The 17,767-nt window shown below is 37.3% G+C and overlaps 1 protein-coding gene across 4 annotated transcripts in view; it reads right to left on the bottom strand.

Moving 5' to 3' along the window:
* Positions 1-17,767, bottom strand: part of RNF19A (ring finger protein 19A, RBR E3 ubiquitin protein ligase) — a 54,931-nt gene that overhangs the window by 10,882 nt on the left and 26,282 nt on the right. For all 4 annotated transcript variants that reach the window (XM_051785210.1, XM_051785207.1, XM_051785209.1 and 1 more), the window contains exons 2-5: positions 9,546-10,294; positions 4,104-4,312; positions 1,986-2,130; positions 1,242-1,404 (exon numbers count right to left, since the gene is read on the bottom strand). In XM_051785210.1, the coding sequence (XP_051641170.1) occupies positions 1,242-1,404; positions 1,986-2,130; positions 4,104-4,312; positions 9,546-10,162 (1,134 nt within the window). In that variant the 5' untranslated portion in view covers positions 10,163-10,294. The remainder of the gene's footprint in view (positions 1-1,241; positions 1,405-1,985; positions 2,131-4,103; positions 4,313-9,545; positions 10,295-17,767) is intronic.

The following is a 17,767-nucleotide window of genomic DNA, read 5'->3' on the forward strand; positions in this document are numbered from 1 at the left end:
AGGATTTTTTACATCAGTTGAAGATAGGGCAGTAAGAACATAATGTTAATTAAACTAATGTTAAAAAGGTAAAATAAAATTTACTAAGAAAATTAAGCTTGGAGGGTCTGTGGGATCTCCATCATCAGCTGTTTTGAAGAGAAATGCGAACATGTGACAGGGGTCATGGAAAAATGACCCTCATTAAGCAGTGAGGTACAACAGAAATTCTCATGAGGCTGCCCTCACAGACTAATGCTCTGAGCCTTTACCATTACTACATGAAAGGTGCTCAGCGATAGGGACCTATCCCAAAATCTAATGAGAAAAGCTAATCAAGCAAAAGTAATTTGGAACAGGTAACTGCTGCCTTCTTCCTCTTCTCACCTACAAGGTTCCAGTGACAGTATGGGATTAGGCCATAACAGAATACAAGGATCAAAAGACAACTGTGGCAGAAGATAGGAGTACTTACTTGAAATAAAAAGATGAAAAATACAGTGAAAAAGCTGCAACCCTAAACCTTTTGTCTAGCAGCCTTTCCGCCCCAATAAATGCAGAATCATGAGTCTTGCCAGTCACTGTGAGAATCCATGCTGATAAAAGCAGAAAAACACATCTTCCAAGCCACCATTTCAAAAAACCCATTTTCAAAAGATCTGGATAACTTACTGCTTTATCCTAAGTTACTTACAGGAGTTTGTTGTTTACTTAACAGTAAAAGCTATTATATTTTTAAGAGGAAATGTATCAACTGAATTCTGAATAACATGATCATTTCTAGCTGATTCCCACAATCAGTAAAATGAAGACATATTCTTGTCTAGCCCTGAAGACTACTCCACATGGTGGACTGGCCCAAGGCAATTAATAAGCTGCTGAGCACAAATGCTTAAATATGTGCATGCACAAACCTAAACTAGCTTAACTTTATACTAAAACTCTGGTAACTATCTGCTTTTAAGAAAAATAAGAAGGATTTTCTTTTTGCCTTCCTTGTCCTCTAAATATTATTTAATTCTAAGGGACACTAGGGAAACCAGAGATCAAAACCAGAGTAACCTTGAAAAAGCATGCAGCAACTCTGACAGCAAGACACAGAAACTGGAAATTGTTCAGTGTTCTGCTCTGCTTGTTTTAAGAGAATTCTTAAAAACACTGCTTTTCCTTCCTGTACAATTGACACAAATATCTTGAACATAGTATTACCCAAGTCAAACAATGCAGAAGATAAATCCTGAAGGAGTTGTAGCATGTTTTACCTTACGTCCCACATACACAGGAATTCCAATAATCATAGCAGGAATAGCAATGCCAGCTATTAAGGCAATTCCTACAGGAGCTCCAACAAGTGTCCCTAGCTGCCACAGTATTTTCTTCTTACGGCTCCATGGTTTCTTCCCCCAAAATGTGCAACCTGATGGACTAATAGAAAGAAGAAAACTCTAAAGAAATTGTAAATAAATATAGCTATACACTACTGAACAGTTACAAAAATTACCTTAGTTATAAAATTACTGTCCTTAGGTTAAAGTTACAGATAGTACAGATATCAAATCATCAGTTATAAATTCTTCAGATTTTTTTTTGCCTTGACAGCATATTTTTCAATGTGAAGAGAAGCATACTGCATATACTACACACCAATCTGTGGTTCAAAGGCAACTTATACAATCAAGAGTTTTTGTAATGCTTACTATGAAGACAGAATTAAGTATCAGTATTGACATCAGTAAAAACAGTGGATGTGTTCATCCAAAACACTTCATTTGTACTAAGAAGTCGTTGCATGCATAAAACTTAGAAAATACTTTAAAATGAAAAATAACAAAGCACTAATTTAAATTCATTTATTGAAATCTAACTTAATCCTCTGATATAGATACTTCAACTGTGATTCTCTACTCTGAGAAGAAGAAACCCAGACTTATACCACTCGGGAATCTACTTCTATGTAGTTTAGAAAACACATTACCAACCGCATAGATTCTTTTTCTTAAATGTACCTTAAATAATGTAAATCTGAGATCTCTTTCATACACAGCCAACAGAATTCACAGCCACAGACAGCACAAGTCATATGATTGCAGCTTCCATCATTCATTTTTATTATATAAGCAGCACAGCGTGGGCATGGCTTTATGTCATCAGCTGTTTAAAAATGAATATTAAGATCATATCAGTTCTTTAGACAGGCAAATTTATCAAAATACAGACGGACATACACATTTGGGAAAACCAAACGAACCATTATCTGAAAAACTGAAGAAGTTTTTTGTAAGGTTGCTCTACAAATCTTGATTTGTCAGTTACTTGATATCTATTAGTTTTTGCAAACCTTGGATTGAGTAAAACTAATGAAAATAAGATGTATTAGACAACATTCAAGTAACTGAATAGTTAATGCATACTCTCTCTTAAAGCATTTACTAAGCTCAATGAAATATATATTAGACTCAGACATTAAATATGTATGTTAACACAGGACTGATAATACAGTCTCTAAATATAATCTTCTTTTACATTTCATGCTGTTATGAACCTTATACTTGAATATTCAGTCTCAGCACTGTTAACTTATCTTAAATCCATCTCCCCATTCACATTCAATGTACTTCTTTGGTATCACCAACCTCCTCTTGAGTCCTTTTCACAGCCCTACTTTATATGTACTTACTCCCTAGAAAAACACAGTGTAGCAAGAAGAAAACTCTGGAGGCTCTTCCCATTTCCAAGTCAAATATGGAAAAATGAGGTTCAGTGACTAGCTCTGTCAAACAAGGGGTCATTGAGCAACAGTGAAATATTTGTATACTGACACACCACAGTTGTGATCTTCATTCCTTCACATTACTGGTTAGCATCTGCCCTTTGGGACAAGCTGTTTATTCAGAGCAGTCAAAATACCTTGCAGCTCCTAGAGCAGAACTCCAAGTTTACTGCCTCTGCGCTACTAGGTAGGACAAAGGGAAAGGAGAGCTTATACTTGACATAAGGAATTCCCAAAAAGGTGCAGAACCAGCAGAAAAAAGCAGCTCTACCAACTCCAGTGCACAAGGACAGTGAGCAGCTGAAAGGATGCACTAGCTATTCCCACACGGGAACAGATGCACAGCCTACAGGTCAGTAACTAAACTGAGCAAGTTCTTCAGCACAGGAATGGCAGATCTACCACTGTTCAGGCTGGGAGGGATTGAAAGGGGAAGGAAAGGAGCTGCTCTCCTAATTCATTTAGTTTATTTTAAAATTTGTTTGAAAACTAGAGCAAGATGCCAGTTTTTAAGGCAAGATGGGATGCCTTGTTCAAATAAGCCAGCACAAACAAATTAGAGACTCCCAAGTCTAGGGCTGGATTGGAGAACAACAGCTCTAACTGCAAGGCGCAAAAGAAACTCTTTACCCAAATATCTACCTTGTTTGTTCAGGCAAACACAAAAGCTGCCAAATAAATCAGAGTCTGGTGTAATTCAGAGTCAGTTCTTATTAACAGCAACCTGGACTTCTGATGTGCAAAATACTACACTGAATAGTTTATCCTCCTTTTTGGGGAATTACAAACAAGCTCAGCTTTAAGAGTTGGAATTGTTTGCTTTCTGGTAGACAGGACAGATGAGCGTATCCTAGAAAACCAGAAGTTAGTACTAACAAAGATGTCAAACATCAGAGTTGGCATCAGAGTAATAGTCTATTTTGAAAGCAGAAAAATCAGTGGATTTGAGTTTTATTTTTAATAGCTTTTATTATTAGCAGCCCTGGAAGTTTCACCTACAGTGGAGAAAACAAGTGTACCCAGTGTGTAAGTGATACAACTAAAAAAGTCAACATGCTAAACATGTGGGATGTCTTGCAGCAAGTTCATTTGATTTCACATTTTTTAATTACAAAGTAAGAATTTCAAATTATGACAAGCTTCTAAGACTGAACTCAGATGTTCTGGTCACAGAGGACTTCAAATTATAACATCTAAAATTTTACTTCAAATTTAGAATTGTTATTTTATGTTTCTGAAAGACAAAGCATCTAGTATCTACCATGCCATTATTCCATTCTTTCCTTATTTAGGGTTAATTGTGCAAGTGTACAAAAGCGATGTTTTGCAGACACAGTACCCTAATCATAAATACCTGCTGCTCCAGATTCCTGGCTGTAACTAATAGATGAAGAACGAATTGTTCTCAGGCGCAGACTCTGAGCTCTCTCCTGGCGAGCAGCATCGCAGGTCTGGTTGGGATGCCAAATTTGCTTACAGTGGTAGCAAAACTCAGTTCCACAGCCTTCTCGTCCACACGTAAGCTTGGGACAGCTGGCACATCCAAAAGCAATCACAGCATATCTTGAACAATCGAGAGGGGCAAAAGAGAATTTTGTTAATAAAACCAGTTCTAACTATAGCCCAAAGCTGACAAGACAGCTGTCAGAGCAGCTGAAGCAGGTACAAAGGCACTGGACATCAGGAGTTGACATTAGGTGGGCCAGCTTGGGTTCCTTATCACCTCTTTTCACAACTGTATTGTTATTGCATTAGATTAAAATTGAACAGAAATATATATAAGCATTATAATCACTACAACACTCTGCTCTCATTCACCTTAACTCCATGCAGTACTGAAATATACTGTATTTAAGGCTGAATGCAATACTGTAAGGTTTACAGTCACAAAGAAACCACAGATTACAAGAGTAGGACAATAAACCCCTAAAATGCATTTTTAAAAATACAATTCAAACAGTAAACACAAAAATTGGTAAGAGTTCAGTGCCTCACTGCAACCTTTACTCTGATAATATTACAGAGCAAAAAGTTCCAAAAATGTTGAGTTACAAAACAGTGTTACGCTACTTCATAATCAGGCACTACATGAACAGTTCTACACAATGAGCGTTGTAGCAACAAATTAATTTCTTCATCAGATCTGCATTTCAAAGTTCAAATGATAAAAACACAATATGTATTATCATTCATATCAGTAGTACATACAAACATATATACACGTGTCTTAATTCCTACCCATTGCAATTTTTTTCAATGATTTTATGCATTAGCTTTCCTTAAAATATGTACTACTAAGTCCACTGGTATGGAAACATATGTATAGTTTTATTAACCTGAACAGCACCTCGGAATAGATTTCAACAGATTTATAAATGCTGCAGGAGTTAAACTTCTGTTTTTATTTTAAGACTAAATTGTTTACTTTTGCCCCTGTCCATTTTATAGCAGTTGCATAAATTTAAAATATTCTTTATCAGTAATGATACTTGAAAAATTATTCCCATTCACATGCCTATTTGAAAATTTAGTTATTTTTATTTTAGAGTAGCTAGTTCTGAAGCTCTGTAACATTAATGCAAATCTTATCCCTTTCATTATTGTGTTAAAACAGCATGTTTGAGGTTCCTCCCAAGAAGTTCTGCAAACAAATAGGAGCTTTCAACCTTTCACTTACAGATGATGAAGTTACAAGTGAGATACATGTTTGCCTGTTTTCAAATATTTCTTACTTTCCAAGCAGAAATTTCGATAATTGCTAGACTCTTCTATATTGCTGTCAAGTTAATCAGCTCCATTTTTCCCACTTTCTGCAAACTGAAAATTGTTCTGCATGTACACAGAAACATTCTGATCCAAATGCTTCAACATATACAGGGATACATTCAAGGCTTGTTAACATTATATAAAAAAAATCTTAACTGTAATCTGTAAGTGTAATATATATCCTTCCTCCTTCCTATTGCTAATTAAGCATGGGCACATCCCTGAAAGCACTCCTCATTTGGGACTCATGTATTGGCACACCTTTGGAAAGTAACTTTTCAGACCAGACCAAAATCTCAGTTCAAACTGTACAAGACTCCAAGTTTAATTTCAACATTTTGCATTCATTTAACAGGAGATGTGAAAGTCAGAAGTTCTTGTCAGGCTGAGAGAAGGGTAAACCAACCAAATTCAAAGTAATAACCAGTAAAACAAAAATCAGAGGCAAAGAAAAATTAGTTGAAGAAAGGCTGCATATTAAGAAGAGGGATGAAGATTTTGTACTCTTTTGCCTGATATGCTTTTTGCTTGATGAAGATTAGAAAATCTAAGAATTGCTGCTCTCTTCTAATAATGCGAGCAACACAACCACAGACCAAAACCACTAAATAATTCAAAGAGAAGACAGAACACATTTGCAATACTAATTCAATAAGGCTTGTTAAAATGACATTAGAAAACTGATACAAAAAACAGAATATAAAAAAAATAGTCTGGGAAACAGTTCAGGCTGTTTCCTTATCTGTGCTCCTTCCCCAGAGAAGGATCACCTATGTGACAGTGTCCCTTATCAAGCCCCTGCAGGTAGGTTACAGCCAGTCCAGACTTCCACAGTGTTTCAGGTAACAACAATGATCAGGATACATTTGAGCTCACAACAAAAGCCGAGGATGAAATAGCCCAGGGTCAGAAAGTCTGTGGTGCCAGCAGGATGAACCATTCTGGCACTGGAATGGTGTAGTCCCAGAGACACCACAGTTCCCAGACAACTCATCCAGGGTACAACTACTGCAACAAAGGTTCTCCTCCAAACTAATCCATAGTTCTCTTGTTGGGAAGATAAATTCTCCACAGGGACAGAATTAATAGGAATACACTTAATACTGCAGTTAACTTTGTTTTGAGATCTTTTTGGTTCCAATTTTGCCATGTCTATGATTTGTTTTTTACCCCAAACAGAGTGAAAGACAGCTGAAAAGGTTTCATTCATTTTTTTTTCCTGAGAGCACAGGGGTCCATGATGTAAAAAACCCAATATTATAAGTCTGGCCTAGCTCCCCTCTTCCTCTTTTTTCTTTTCTCTCTGGGATCAAAGTTTTTATATTATTTGCTCTGTATTTGGTCTGAATTTTTGTCCTCTTGTGATGCCCTGAAACAATATTACATGGGATGTTTTATCAAAGCTGGGAAGAGCTGAAGCATTGTTGCGCACCATCCATTTTTTACCTATTTGTGTAGTAAATTTTTCCTACCAAAATGCTCCACTTTGCACCAGTTTCCGATTTATTACACTACTTATTTCTAATCTTAAAGTCAATTCCAGGAAATAATGCTGCCCTCTGAAGTTTTTGCACCTCTTCTACTTTGGAATAAATTGCAAATTTAGTAAATGTATTCCATCTAGCTCCCTCATGAAATATTTGATCCATGCTAAAATCACATTAGCTACCATCACAACTCTAATGCATTCTGCAAGTACATTTCAAAAACTATTCCTTCCTCCATCCTCCTTCTACGCTCCACAACAACATTAAATCCATGTTACTACTTTCTATACCACTCCCACTCCTCCTCCCCACCTCTCTGTGTGTGCTTTCTCCCAGCTATGCACACACTGACTTGCCACACAGTGCTATGGTGGCTGCCAGGAAGCTAAATTTAAAACCACAACTGTAGGATCCATAAGCAGGTATTACTCTTGCTGAAGGCATTATTGGTGGTCTTTCTTTTGCTCAACCAGTATGCTTTTTTCCCCCCCCAAAACTTCTTAGATTAATTTATGTTGAATGTTCAACCCCTGCTGCCCAACATATCTGAGAGTTCTAAAGGTTTCAAAACAAGCAGGATGGGAAAAAGACAAAACATGATTGCATGAGCTCTTGTTCCTTCAGGACGACAACCATAAACAATGATCCTCCTGAGAAGTACCCCCATAACCAACTTCATCCCATTTTAAACTAGTAATAAGAATTCAGTGAGGAGGTACTATCTGTGCATTAAAAGCAGAACTCATTTATCACTGTGAAGCATTTCCGTACCACTTGAAGTCTGTCATGAAAAGTCATGTTAGCAAAAGTACAACATAAGGTTGCCCATACAGTACTAGTTTGTTCCCTTCACACACAGACATTGGTAGTTTATCTGCCTGACAATATACTGTGTTTTGCACAGGATTCCACTCCCAGAGTAAGGAGCATACAGCAGGTAGTTCTGGATCAATGATTTAAATATTTGCTGTACACTAATACATTGCTGTGGTCTCACACAATTGCATGGAACTTAACCTGCACTCTGAAAACCCGCTTTTTATTTTTATAATGGTGTTACCCATAGCAACTATCACAGTTTCTGACCATTGAAACATAATTAGAAGTTTTTTCTAAAAACAGATAAGAAAATTGAAGCACAAAAACCAGGCTAAGTGAAAAGTCTCCATTCAACAAACCTACCTTAGTCTATTTAATTAAGTACTAAAAAAGTATCTGAACCATGAAACACGGTTTAATAGAAAATGGTTTAGAAGTTCTTAAATGCTTCCCCTTAGTTCGAGTAACAACGACTTATCTAGAACTCAAAAACTCAGGGAAATTTGAGCAAAGCATACTTCTGCCTATCATGTAATACATTCTAGTAGTTTTCTTTTGCAGTGTCTAAATATTAAGAGCAAGCTGTACATTGCTCACATTTTTTCTCCTTCTCGCCTGAAACTATACCTGAGCAATGCCATCCACTTTGGACCAGATACAAAACTATGACCCTTCCAGTCCCCACTTTTGACTCAAAAATTCTGTTTCATTTAAAGTATGAAAACAAAACTGTACTTGAAATAAGTCCTAAACATTAAGCACCTGAATATTAATACTGGAATATTTAATCTACGTAACAGTCAGTCCTATTCTGCTTGTTCTCTTCCAACATTTGTCCATTTCCTCATTCTATTTATTGCTCACCTGTGAGGCTTTGAAACACAGGTGTCATCCTCTGAGTTTTTATTGTGTACTGCACATCCAGACTGCAGTCATGGCTATAACCTTTAAGCACTATGATAATGCAAACAGTCTCTAAAAAGCAGCTTGCTGAAGAATGGCATTATGAGACACCAGCAGCAGAAAAGCGTGATGAGCTGCTCAGTAGCATCCAGCCTACTCATGTCAGAATTCAGTGTGGTTTCAGAACTGTTTAAGTACTAAAGCAATGTTAAAACATTACGTCCCTCAGATAATAAGCAGGAACAAGCTCATTATCTTACATCAGAATCCTGCTGACAGGCAACAAGTGCTGTCTCAACAGCACTTCAAGATGGAAGATATCTCTAGCAGGAGAGGCCTTTTAATTCAAAGAAAAGCTTAAATCATTTTTCACAGTTAAAAAGCCAAAACACACACTGTGCTTTAACAAATAAACTAAGTTAAAAGCAGTCACCAAATCTTCAATTCTCTTTAGTTTCAGCTTTCCACCACTGCCTTGACAGTGCAACACTTCATTTTTTTTTTTTTACCTGACATAGATACATGGCAACCATTTAGCGATAAAAGTTCCTTGACACTGCTGAAACACCCTCGGTGCAGAAAATAAGAAAAACCTACTTGAGAAAGGGTTTTATTTTGGAAGGTGGGTTGTGGCTTGGATTTTCATTTATTTTGATTTCTTGTATTTTAATTTTTTTTTTAGAGAGAATTCTGCCTGATACCTACTTGTAAAACACAAAACAATATGCTAAAGTAAAGCAAGTAACTTTTCAAAAGCATAACGCTATGAAAATGACATATTTAGGCTGTCACTTTTTCGCAGATATGGGAAAAATACATACCCACAGTCTGGAGCTGGGCACCACCTACAGTCGGGATCCGCAACCAGCCACCGCCTCAGCATAAACTCTTCATATTTTTCCATCAAGATGTCATCATTTAATATCAAACGGATATCATGAGGATTAAATCGTTCTGAGCATTCTGGACAGCTAATATTAACTCTGCTCTCGGAGATTTCTATCCGGAGATACTGGCGCAAGCAATCCACACAAGATCTATGGTGACAAGTCATTATCTCCGGGAACCTGTCCTTGGAGTGCCGCAAAAGGCACAAGGGGCATTCCATGAAGTCTCCACTTGGTTTGCTGCTAGAGGTTGTTCCATTATCAGAAGAGGTACATGTGGAGAAAATAGAGTTCTTGTCTGTACACATTTCTGAATGAATACTTTCGATACTTGCAATTCCATCGACACCTCCATTTAAATCCCTGGACTTGCGTTTCGTGTCTTTTTTTCTCCGAAAAAGTGAGCCCAATGAAATTCTTCTTTTCTTTGGTGCCTTTTTAACCGATGGCAAGCTCACAGAGGAAGCAGAAGACTGGAGGTCCCGATCAGAGCCCATTTGCCGATGTAAACTCATGTCTAGGCCACTCATCAGAAAAGAGTTAAATTTCATACACAATCCTAATCATTTTTAAGGATCAAACAGAGTCAGAGGATACCAGCATATTATTATGTAATCCAGTTTGAGAGCCTTCATGCAGAAAATTCACGTGTCTGCTTCCAGCAAATTCTTTAGAGGAATTCCCTATATAAGGAGGAAAGAAGAAAAAAAGGAAAATTAGAATCACAACCATCAGTTTTGGTTCTGAAAGGTTACAGCTCTCTAATGACATGTTATTCCTATTACTACCATCTTTCTCTTACCATCTGACCCAATACCTCTTTCTGTCAACCTTTTCTATCTTTCACATCCTTCTTATCCTAACAAGCCTGACATTTCCCTGTGGTCAAGGACTATCTTTGTTACACTTAATCAGTGCGGAGAACAGCATCTTCACTCCCCTACTCTCTTAGGAGGGGCAAAAATAGGGAGTGTGTGTGTGCATGTGTAGAAATTACCAAAACTCAAAGCAACAGCTAAATAAATGTACAAGTTCCTCTAGAAAGCTTAGTAACAGGTTTCAGCATTGGAAACCTTTCTGTTTTCTCTACCTTACATTTTCCACACATGTGATAAGGTCAACTAAGAATCCAGTATAGTTAATTAAAAGAAAGATTTCTGTGTGTGTTTTGAATCCACTCAGGCTGACAGCAGAAATTAAATCACTGTAGCTAAACAACTCAAGATATTCTCAAAATCTAAGGGTTCTCAGAGAAATATGCATATTTATAACAGAAGGCATCTGAATATTTCAAGGAGCAGAGCTGCAGAGTGAATGACAGCCAACACTGCCTTGCCTTTCAACTTCTACATAATCAAGCAAAGAGTGCAGTTAAGGTGACAACATCTGAATCTTTTATCAGATTGGTTTTTGTAAAAAAAAAAAAAAAAAAAAAAAGAAAAATAAAGGCCCCCAAACCAGACTCCCATCACATATCAAGCTTCAGTTATTGCCTATGTACAAGATGACAGCAAGGATTTCCTTCTGTTCCCTGCTGCTTAACTCACTGGCTCCAAGAGAACAGAAAAAGAAAGGTGTTTTCCTATTTTCCTCTGACAGAGGAGACTGCTACAAGAAGTGGCAAATCACCTCCAACCAAAACCACTAACTTCTCCCCAAACATGCAAACATTCCCACTTCTTGGGAGCTTGATTGTACAAAGCGAATTTTTCTAACTCTCAGTGTATTGCTTCTGTAACAGAAAAATGAGAAGGCATTTCTTACGTGACACCAGTGCTGCAGACTCGAATCCAACTATTGCTCACACCATTTCTTTCCTCAGTGTTTCCCAACTTAACTCCCAGAAAGGCATGCATTGGGTTTCTATGACTTTATCAAAGGATAAAATCAGAAACCAGATACAAAACATAGGTCCAAAGGTAGAAGCAAAGGAATGTAGAGATGAATGTCTCTATTTACCAAAGTCAGGCAGTCTGCACGTCAGTGAGAGACCGCCACAAAAACAACCGCGTGCTGTGTGTGTGTCTCCAGGAGGGATCACCGAGCTGCCTGGTTCAAGACTAGGAAGTTTCAGAGGAAGACTGACCAGCAGCGGAAACAGGAATCCCTCTCCAAAGAGGAAACACAGAAATAGCTCACGGCCTGTCCATCCCACCAGAGCAATCTGCGTAGCAAACCCATTGCTCAAACCCATTGCTCAACCCTCTTCAGACCACCGCAGCAAGGTGTTGAGTATGTCCCAGCAAGTAGCCAAGACAACACTACTCAGTTTATACTACCACCCAGTATAGTAGCACCCCACAAGAATACTGTCTTCTTCAAATGTGAAAGTTAAAAAAGAGGAAAAAACCCATAAACATCCACCATAAAAAAAACCCGAACCAAAAACCCCCCTACACCTCCTGGTTTTGATAAAATGAGGTCTTGAGGCCCTTGAGTTTTTGGAAAGAAAAAAAAAACAACACTATTCTACTTTTCAAATGCTGAATTATTACTGGTTTTTTTCCTTCTTTTTTTTTATTTTAATAAAGGAAAATCTTACCACTGTGAACATATAAAAAAAATAATCTTAGTTTACTCCCAGGGTCGAAAATAAAGCATATTTCAAGAACATAACATACTCTTCCTTCCCTCCTAAGGGAACATTTTTATACTAAAAATCTAGCCAAAAAGAATCTTGGATGCTTTACCTGCTTCTGTTCCCAAAACAAATTTAATAATTTTACAGCCGCTGTTTCTCATTATACGAACTAAAACATTCCTTTATGTAAAAAAAAAAAAAAAAAGAAAAAAAAAGAAAAAGAAAGAAACTAGAAAAGCCAGCTCCACAATGATTACAGAAGGAGACATCCTTCTCTCTAGCATCTTGGCATGATGTATCACAGATACATGCAACTGGGAGACGGTGTCTGAAATATGCTATAGATACAGCCTATGGCTGACAATGAATTAAGTTTATATTTTTAGAAGTGTAAGGATAACCTTAAAAACATTATTAGAATTGGATTATAAAAGCTTATAAATGCTTAAAAGCATAATTGTAACATTGGTATGTTCAGACAGATACTACCAGGGCAGTGGAAAGTGCCATCCTCCCTAAACCAGGAGAGTCCATGAATGAAATGAACAGCAATCAAAGCACTCATTTCAGGCAAGAAGTTTTTTGTTGTTGGTGGTTTTTAAAGAAAAAAGTAAAATAGAAAGAGGTAGGAAGTAAACACAGTAACACAGCCAAGTCTATGACTACAAGCCATCCCCTCCTCCCTTTCTCTGGAGAGGAAAGAATGTGTATTACAGCATTTTTGCCAGTTCCAACAGATGTACAAAATCAAGAAATAGCAGCTCTGGTGCAGAACTGGTTGTACTTTTTTTTTTCTTTTTAAATAAACAAAGATTCTCCCATGCCATAAAGAAAGAGACCAGTATGTCCTATAGTTCTTTGAGCAATGGGATCTGATAAGTCGTCTCTCAGAAATAGAAGATTGCTCTTCTAAGGAAAATAGTTAAAACTTTGAATGGATCTTTGAATGGAAAAGTTGCCAGTTATTTCAGACCATCATCAATTATGGTCTCTAGATTTAAATGCAAAAAGCTAGTTTTAAAAGCCATGAATTTCCTTATATAGTAATTCTGGATTGACATTTTAGTGACGTTCAAAGATGACTTTGCCGAAGTGAAAAGATTCAGCAGATGATTTATTACAGGAAAAAATGAAGACAAATGTTACAATGCTAATAATGATCAGAGCCGTACAAAATCATAAAAGCTCTCCTAGCGCAATCTGGAGCACCAGCCAGTTCTCATGTTGCCCAATCCAACACAGCATCTGCATGTTTTTGCTGACAAAAAGAAGGAAAAAAAATATTTGATTCTGTACAGCCAGAGGACACAATGCCCGTATTATTCCAGTAACAATGAGTCCACATGAAGTAGATACACTGTGTGCAAAATGAAGCTCTGAAATCCAACTACTTGAAATGAGCCAAAGACACACAAATTATGGTAATAACAAACAATCTGATTTTCAGGCAAAATTCACTGCAAGTTTTGCACTACTCTCACAGATAAATTCCGTCAACACACAGAAGAAATTAATATGGGCAACAGCAAAGGGACAGAAAAACCACAGAGCACAAATCCTAAAAATTTAAGTTCACCACTGTTCTCAACATTTCCTCAAAAGCACTTACTGACTACAGAAAAACCATGCTTCTGGCTTCCCGCCATGCCCGAAGCTCTACCACAAATCCAAATTCCAGCCGTGCTTCACATTCTGCTCGTGCCACAGACTACCACAAAACACCAGTTGCCACAGCACAAACACACCTTGTCATTTGAAGATTTCCAAAAGCACAAATGACATTTACAGTTGCAATTCATGTAAAGCTCAGTACTTAACTGCTATCTGTTTCTTCTGCAATTCTGCCTAAGCCGTTTGCTGGGGAAACCTAATGAACAACCAGTTAATTTCCTTCTGTAATTCTTTTTGACCATGTTCCTTTAAGTAAATATTATTGCTGACCATATAGTGAGGGAGGAAAAGGAAATCAAATAATCTCACAAAAGGAGAAGTTTTCAACTCAGAGATGACTGGGGTGAAGAGTATCTTCTAATATGGTTCTCCCATGGCACAATCTTCGCTTGTCTCTTACCAGTTTCAAAACATTTTGGAAATGCCCTAAGGGCAGCTGAGGATAATCCTGCTATTTTGCAAGAAAGGAGCAGCAAAGCCCTATTTCTGTAAGCCTGCTGGGGCAAACTAACCCCGTCATGCTCCGAACTGTCCTATAAACACATGGGAGGCACAAGCTCAACATGTTGCCTGCCTGCTCCTCCATTACACATTCAACCTGGTGTACAGGAGCAACAAATTAGGCAGTCGGCCATCAGGACAAACAGCTTCACACATGTTAAGCCTGCAAAACGAAGGCAGGCTTAAACATTTATGTAGAAAAGGAGAAAACCCACAATAAGCATCAATGTAGTTACATCCTCACTAAAACTCTTAAATATTCCCTTGTAATTGGTGCCTAAACGGTAAATTTAGACTTCCCCTGTTCCAAGCAAACCCTCTTTAACTTAGGCATTTGCTCCTCCAATGATTTAACCAAGCACTGACTCTGTTAGCACAGTGAAAGTTATTTCTTGATTAAAACTGACTACTGACAGCTTCCTCTCTGACATCTGTAATTCCCAGCATCTATACTCTGTAGCTGCTTTCTGAGATGCACTGATACACCTTAAAGAGAGCTGCAACAAAAAATCCTCCGGAGTTTGATTTTCATACATCAGAAAATCACAGATCTGACATGTATTTCTGCATCCTCCTTCCAATAAGCATCTCCTGTCAGTCGCACAGAATTTCTAAGCTATGATGTTCTTAACATAGAGGTACCTCTAAGCATCTAACAGAGGCATCAAACCCAAATTTTCCTTTACATTTAATCCATGATCTAAGAACTGTAAACACAGTGGAATAAAATATGCAAAAGCTTAAGCTACTAAATGAAATATCAATGTACAGGATTTTGAAACAAAGCAATTAAGAATCTCATTTCAATGGTCATTCTTTAAATGCCAATTCATTCCACAGCAGTTTTTTTTAAATTGGGGAAAAAAAAAATCCAAACACTTTTGCCTTAGGATTTCTGAAAAAATATACTCCTACTCACTTTACATGTGCCTCAGATTCAATTATACATCTAGCATTGCTGAGTTAAAACAGAGAGAGGAACAAACTGAAAAGTTCAACAATTTTGACATCTATGTGCTTCTGCAACACTATGTCCCATTAAAAACACCCCACCATATTCACGTCAATGCACATGGTGTCAGAACATGCTAGCACTGCTACTTGGTTTAATCACAGATGATTTAGTACAAGCAGAATCAATACCTTGCAACTTGGAAGTAAACAAATGTTGTTTCTGTTGAAACAACAAAGGTTCTGGCAGAACCTTTATATGCACTAAGTCGAAAAATAAAATCCTTTATTGGTAACATAATGCAGCATATTGTGTTAGATGAATGTGTATTATACAGGTGAAATGCTTAATTGCAACAACTATCAGAATGCATTTATGACTCCAATATACTTCTCTTCAAAAACTAAAATCAAGAATAGTTACATACTCCATGTAATGTTTCAAAGACTGTAAAGACACTTTAGTTTGTGCAGGGTTTTTGATGTCCTCTATCTTCGGTTTCTAATAAAAGGTGAAAGAAAAAGTTGATACTATTTGGATTAAACTGAAAAGTTAATCCTACAAAAGGAAGTTAAAACATTTGTACCAGAAGATTTCTCAAGCTTTTAACTCAAACTCAGACCTACAGATACTTGTCAAACATTTACATTGATTTGTTATAGTATGACAGGATGCAAAAATGTGAAGTCAAAGTGTCTTAAATAATTCACTTAAACTGAACTGCGTAAAACTACCTTAAAAATATACTCAGGCAAATTTTACTTCATTATTTACTTCATTACTTTCAAAAGACTTTTCTCTTTTGAAAAAAGGGCACCAGTATGGTAGTTTGCATTTTATGAAATTAATTTTTACCCTTCAGACACTTTTGCAGGAAAGTATCTTTTACTTTCTATCCTGCTTTGTTTCAGAACCCATGTACTTGAATGCTTCTCTTAAAGCGTGAAGACTACTAATTACAAAAGTTAGACTTGCTTCTACTAGTAGTAAATCCAGAACGAAAATTACTTGATCATTTAGTTCATTACATCTCATTTCTTTACCCTTACAATGGACTATCGATAGTTGCACAGAGACCATTATTTCAAAAACAGGATTCCCAAATCCACAACTAATCCAAGACAAATTTTTCAAAACCTTTAGAAATCTGCCATGTCAAGTCTCAAACTTCACATATCATCTTTAAACAACAGAACAGCTCCGGTGAAATTTCACTTTTTTAACTTATCTAAATTCAAAAGCCTGGGAGGGAGCAGAGTTCCCTGCAAGCATCGTACCAAGCATTCACTCACACATTTGACATTGGAGATGACAGTGGGATCAGTGAAGGTGTTGACAAGATCTGGGACATGCCCATATGAGCACAGAACTGACAAGCAGAATTGAGTAGGGCCCTTATCCCTAAAATGAAAGGAAGTTAAATCCTATGGGACAGGCCAGCTTGGCACATGTAGGCCACTAGACCACTGCCAAGGGAGAAACAAGGGATCTCCAGGAGCAAAAGGACTTGTTTTAACATATGGAAGTTTCTACAAGGCACTCAGTTTACTTTAAGGAGAGTCTTCTAATAATTAGTCTCTCCTGACTTCTTACGGAGAGAATTAGATTTGATGTTAGGAAGAAATCCTTTACTCAAAGGGCAGTGAGACACTGGCACAGGCTGCCCAGAGAAGTTGTGGATACCCCATCCCTGAAGTGTTCAAGGTCAGATTGGATGGGGCCCTGAGCAACCTCATCTAGTGGAAGGTTGTTCCTGCCCATGGCAGAGGGGTAGGAATGAGATGATTTTATCATTCCTTCCAATCCTGACTATTCTATGATTCCATGTTAAGCATCTCTGATATTCACAGATATTATCACACAAGAATTAAGAGAAAAGCACTTATGAGGCAGAGATAGTTCTTAAAAGTCTAGTTTCCAGTTTACTGCACTGTTACCATGTCTCAGTTTATTCTGACTGCACTTTATTTTTCCTTAAAATCCTGTGTCAATTATCTGGAAATTCTAATTTTCACTTGCAGAACAAAGCAATATTGTTTGTAAAACAATGAAGCAAACAGACAGACTATGAACCTGCTTGAGCTCAAAGCCTGAGAGTCAGACTGACCGGGCATAAAAATCAAAAGATTGACAGTATTTAAAATACAGAGAAGCCTGCAGAATACACACTGCAGAACTGCCAAAAGTTAACTGATATACAATGTTCTTTTTTAAAATTTGGAATGGTATGTAGCACATGACAAACCAATCTGACAGCGAGAAAAATCTTCAACAGCTTATTTAAAAAAAAAAAAGTTATGCTTCTTCCCTAGAAATTTATGAGCAATACATCCTGTATCATGTGTCCATGACAGCTGCTATTAAGAAAGGAAGTCCTGCAAGCTGCTCAACTCATTCTGAAAGTCTCTGAACAACTGATTGGCAACTCCAGCGAAACTGGTCCTCTTGCAG

The sequence above is a fragment of the Manacus candei genome, unplaced genomic scaffold, assembly GCF_025592945.1.
Source record: "Manacus candei isolate 608988 ecotype Guabito, Panama unplaced genomic scaffold, ASM2559294v1 h1tg000019l, whole genome shotgun sequence".
Lineage (NCBI taxonomy): Eukaryota > Metazoa > Chordata > Aves > Passeriformes > Pipridae > Manacus > Manacus candei.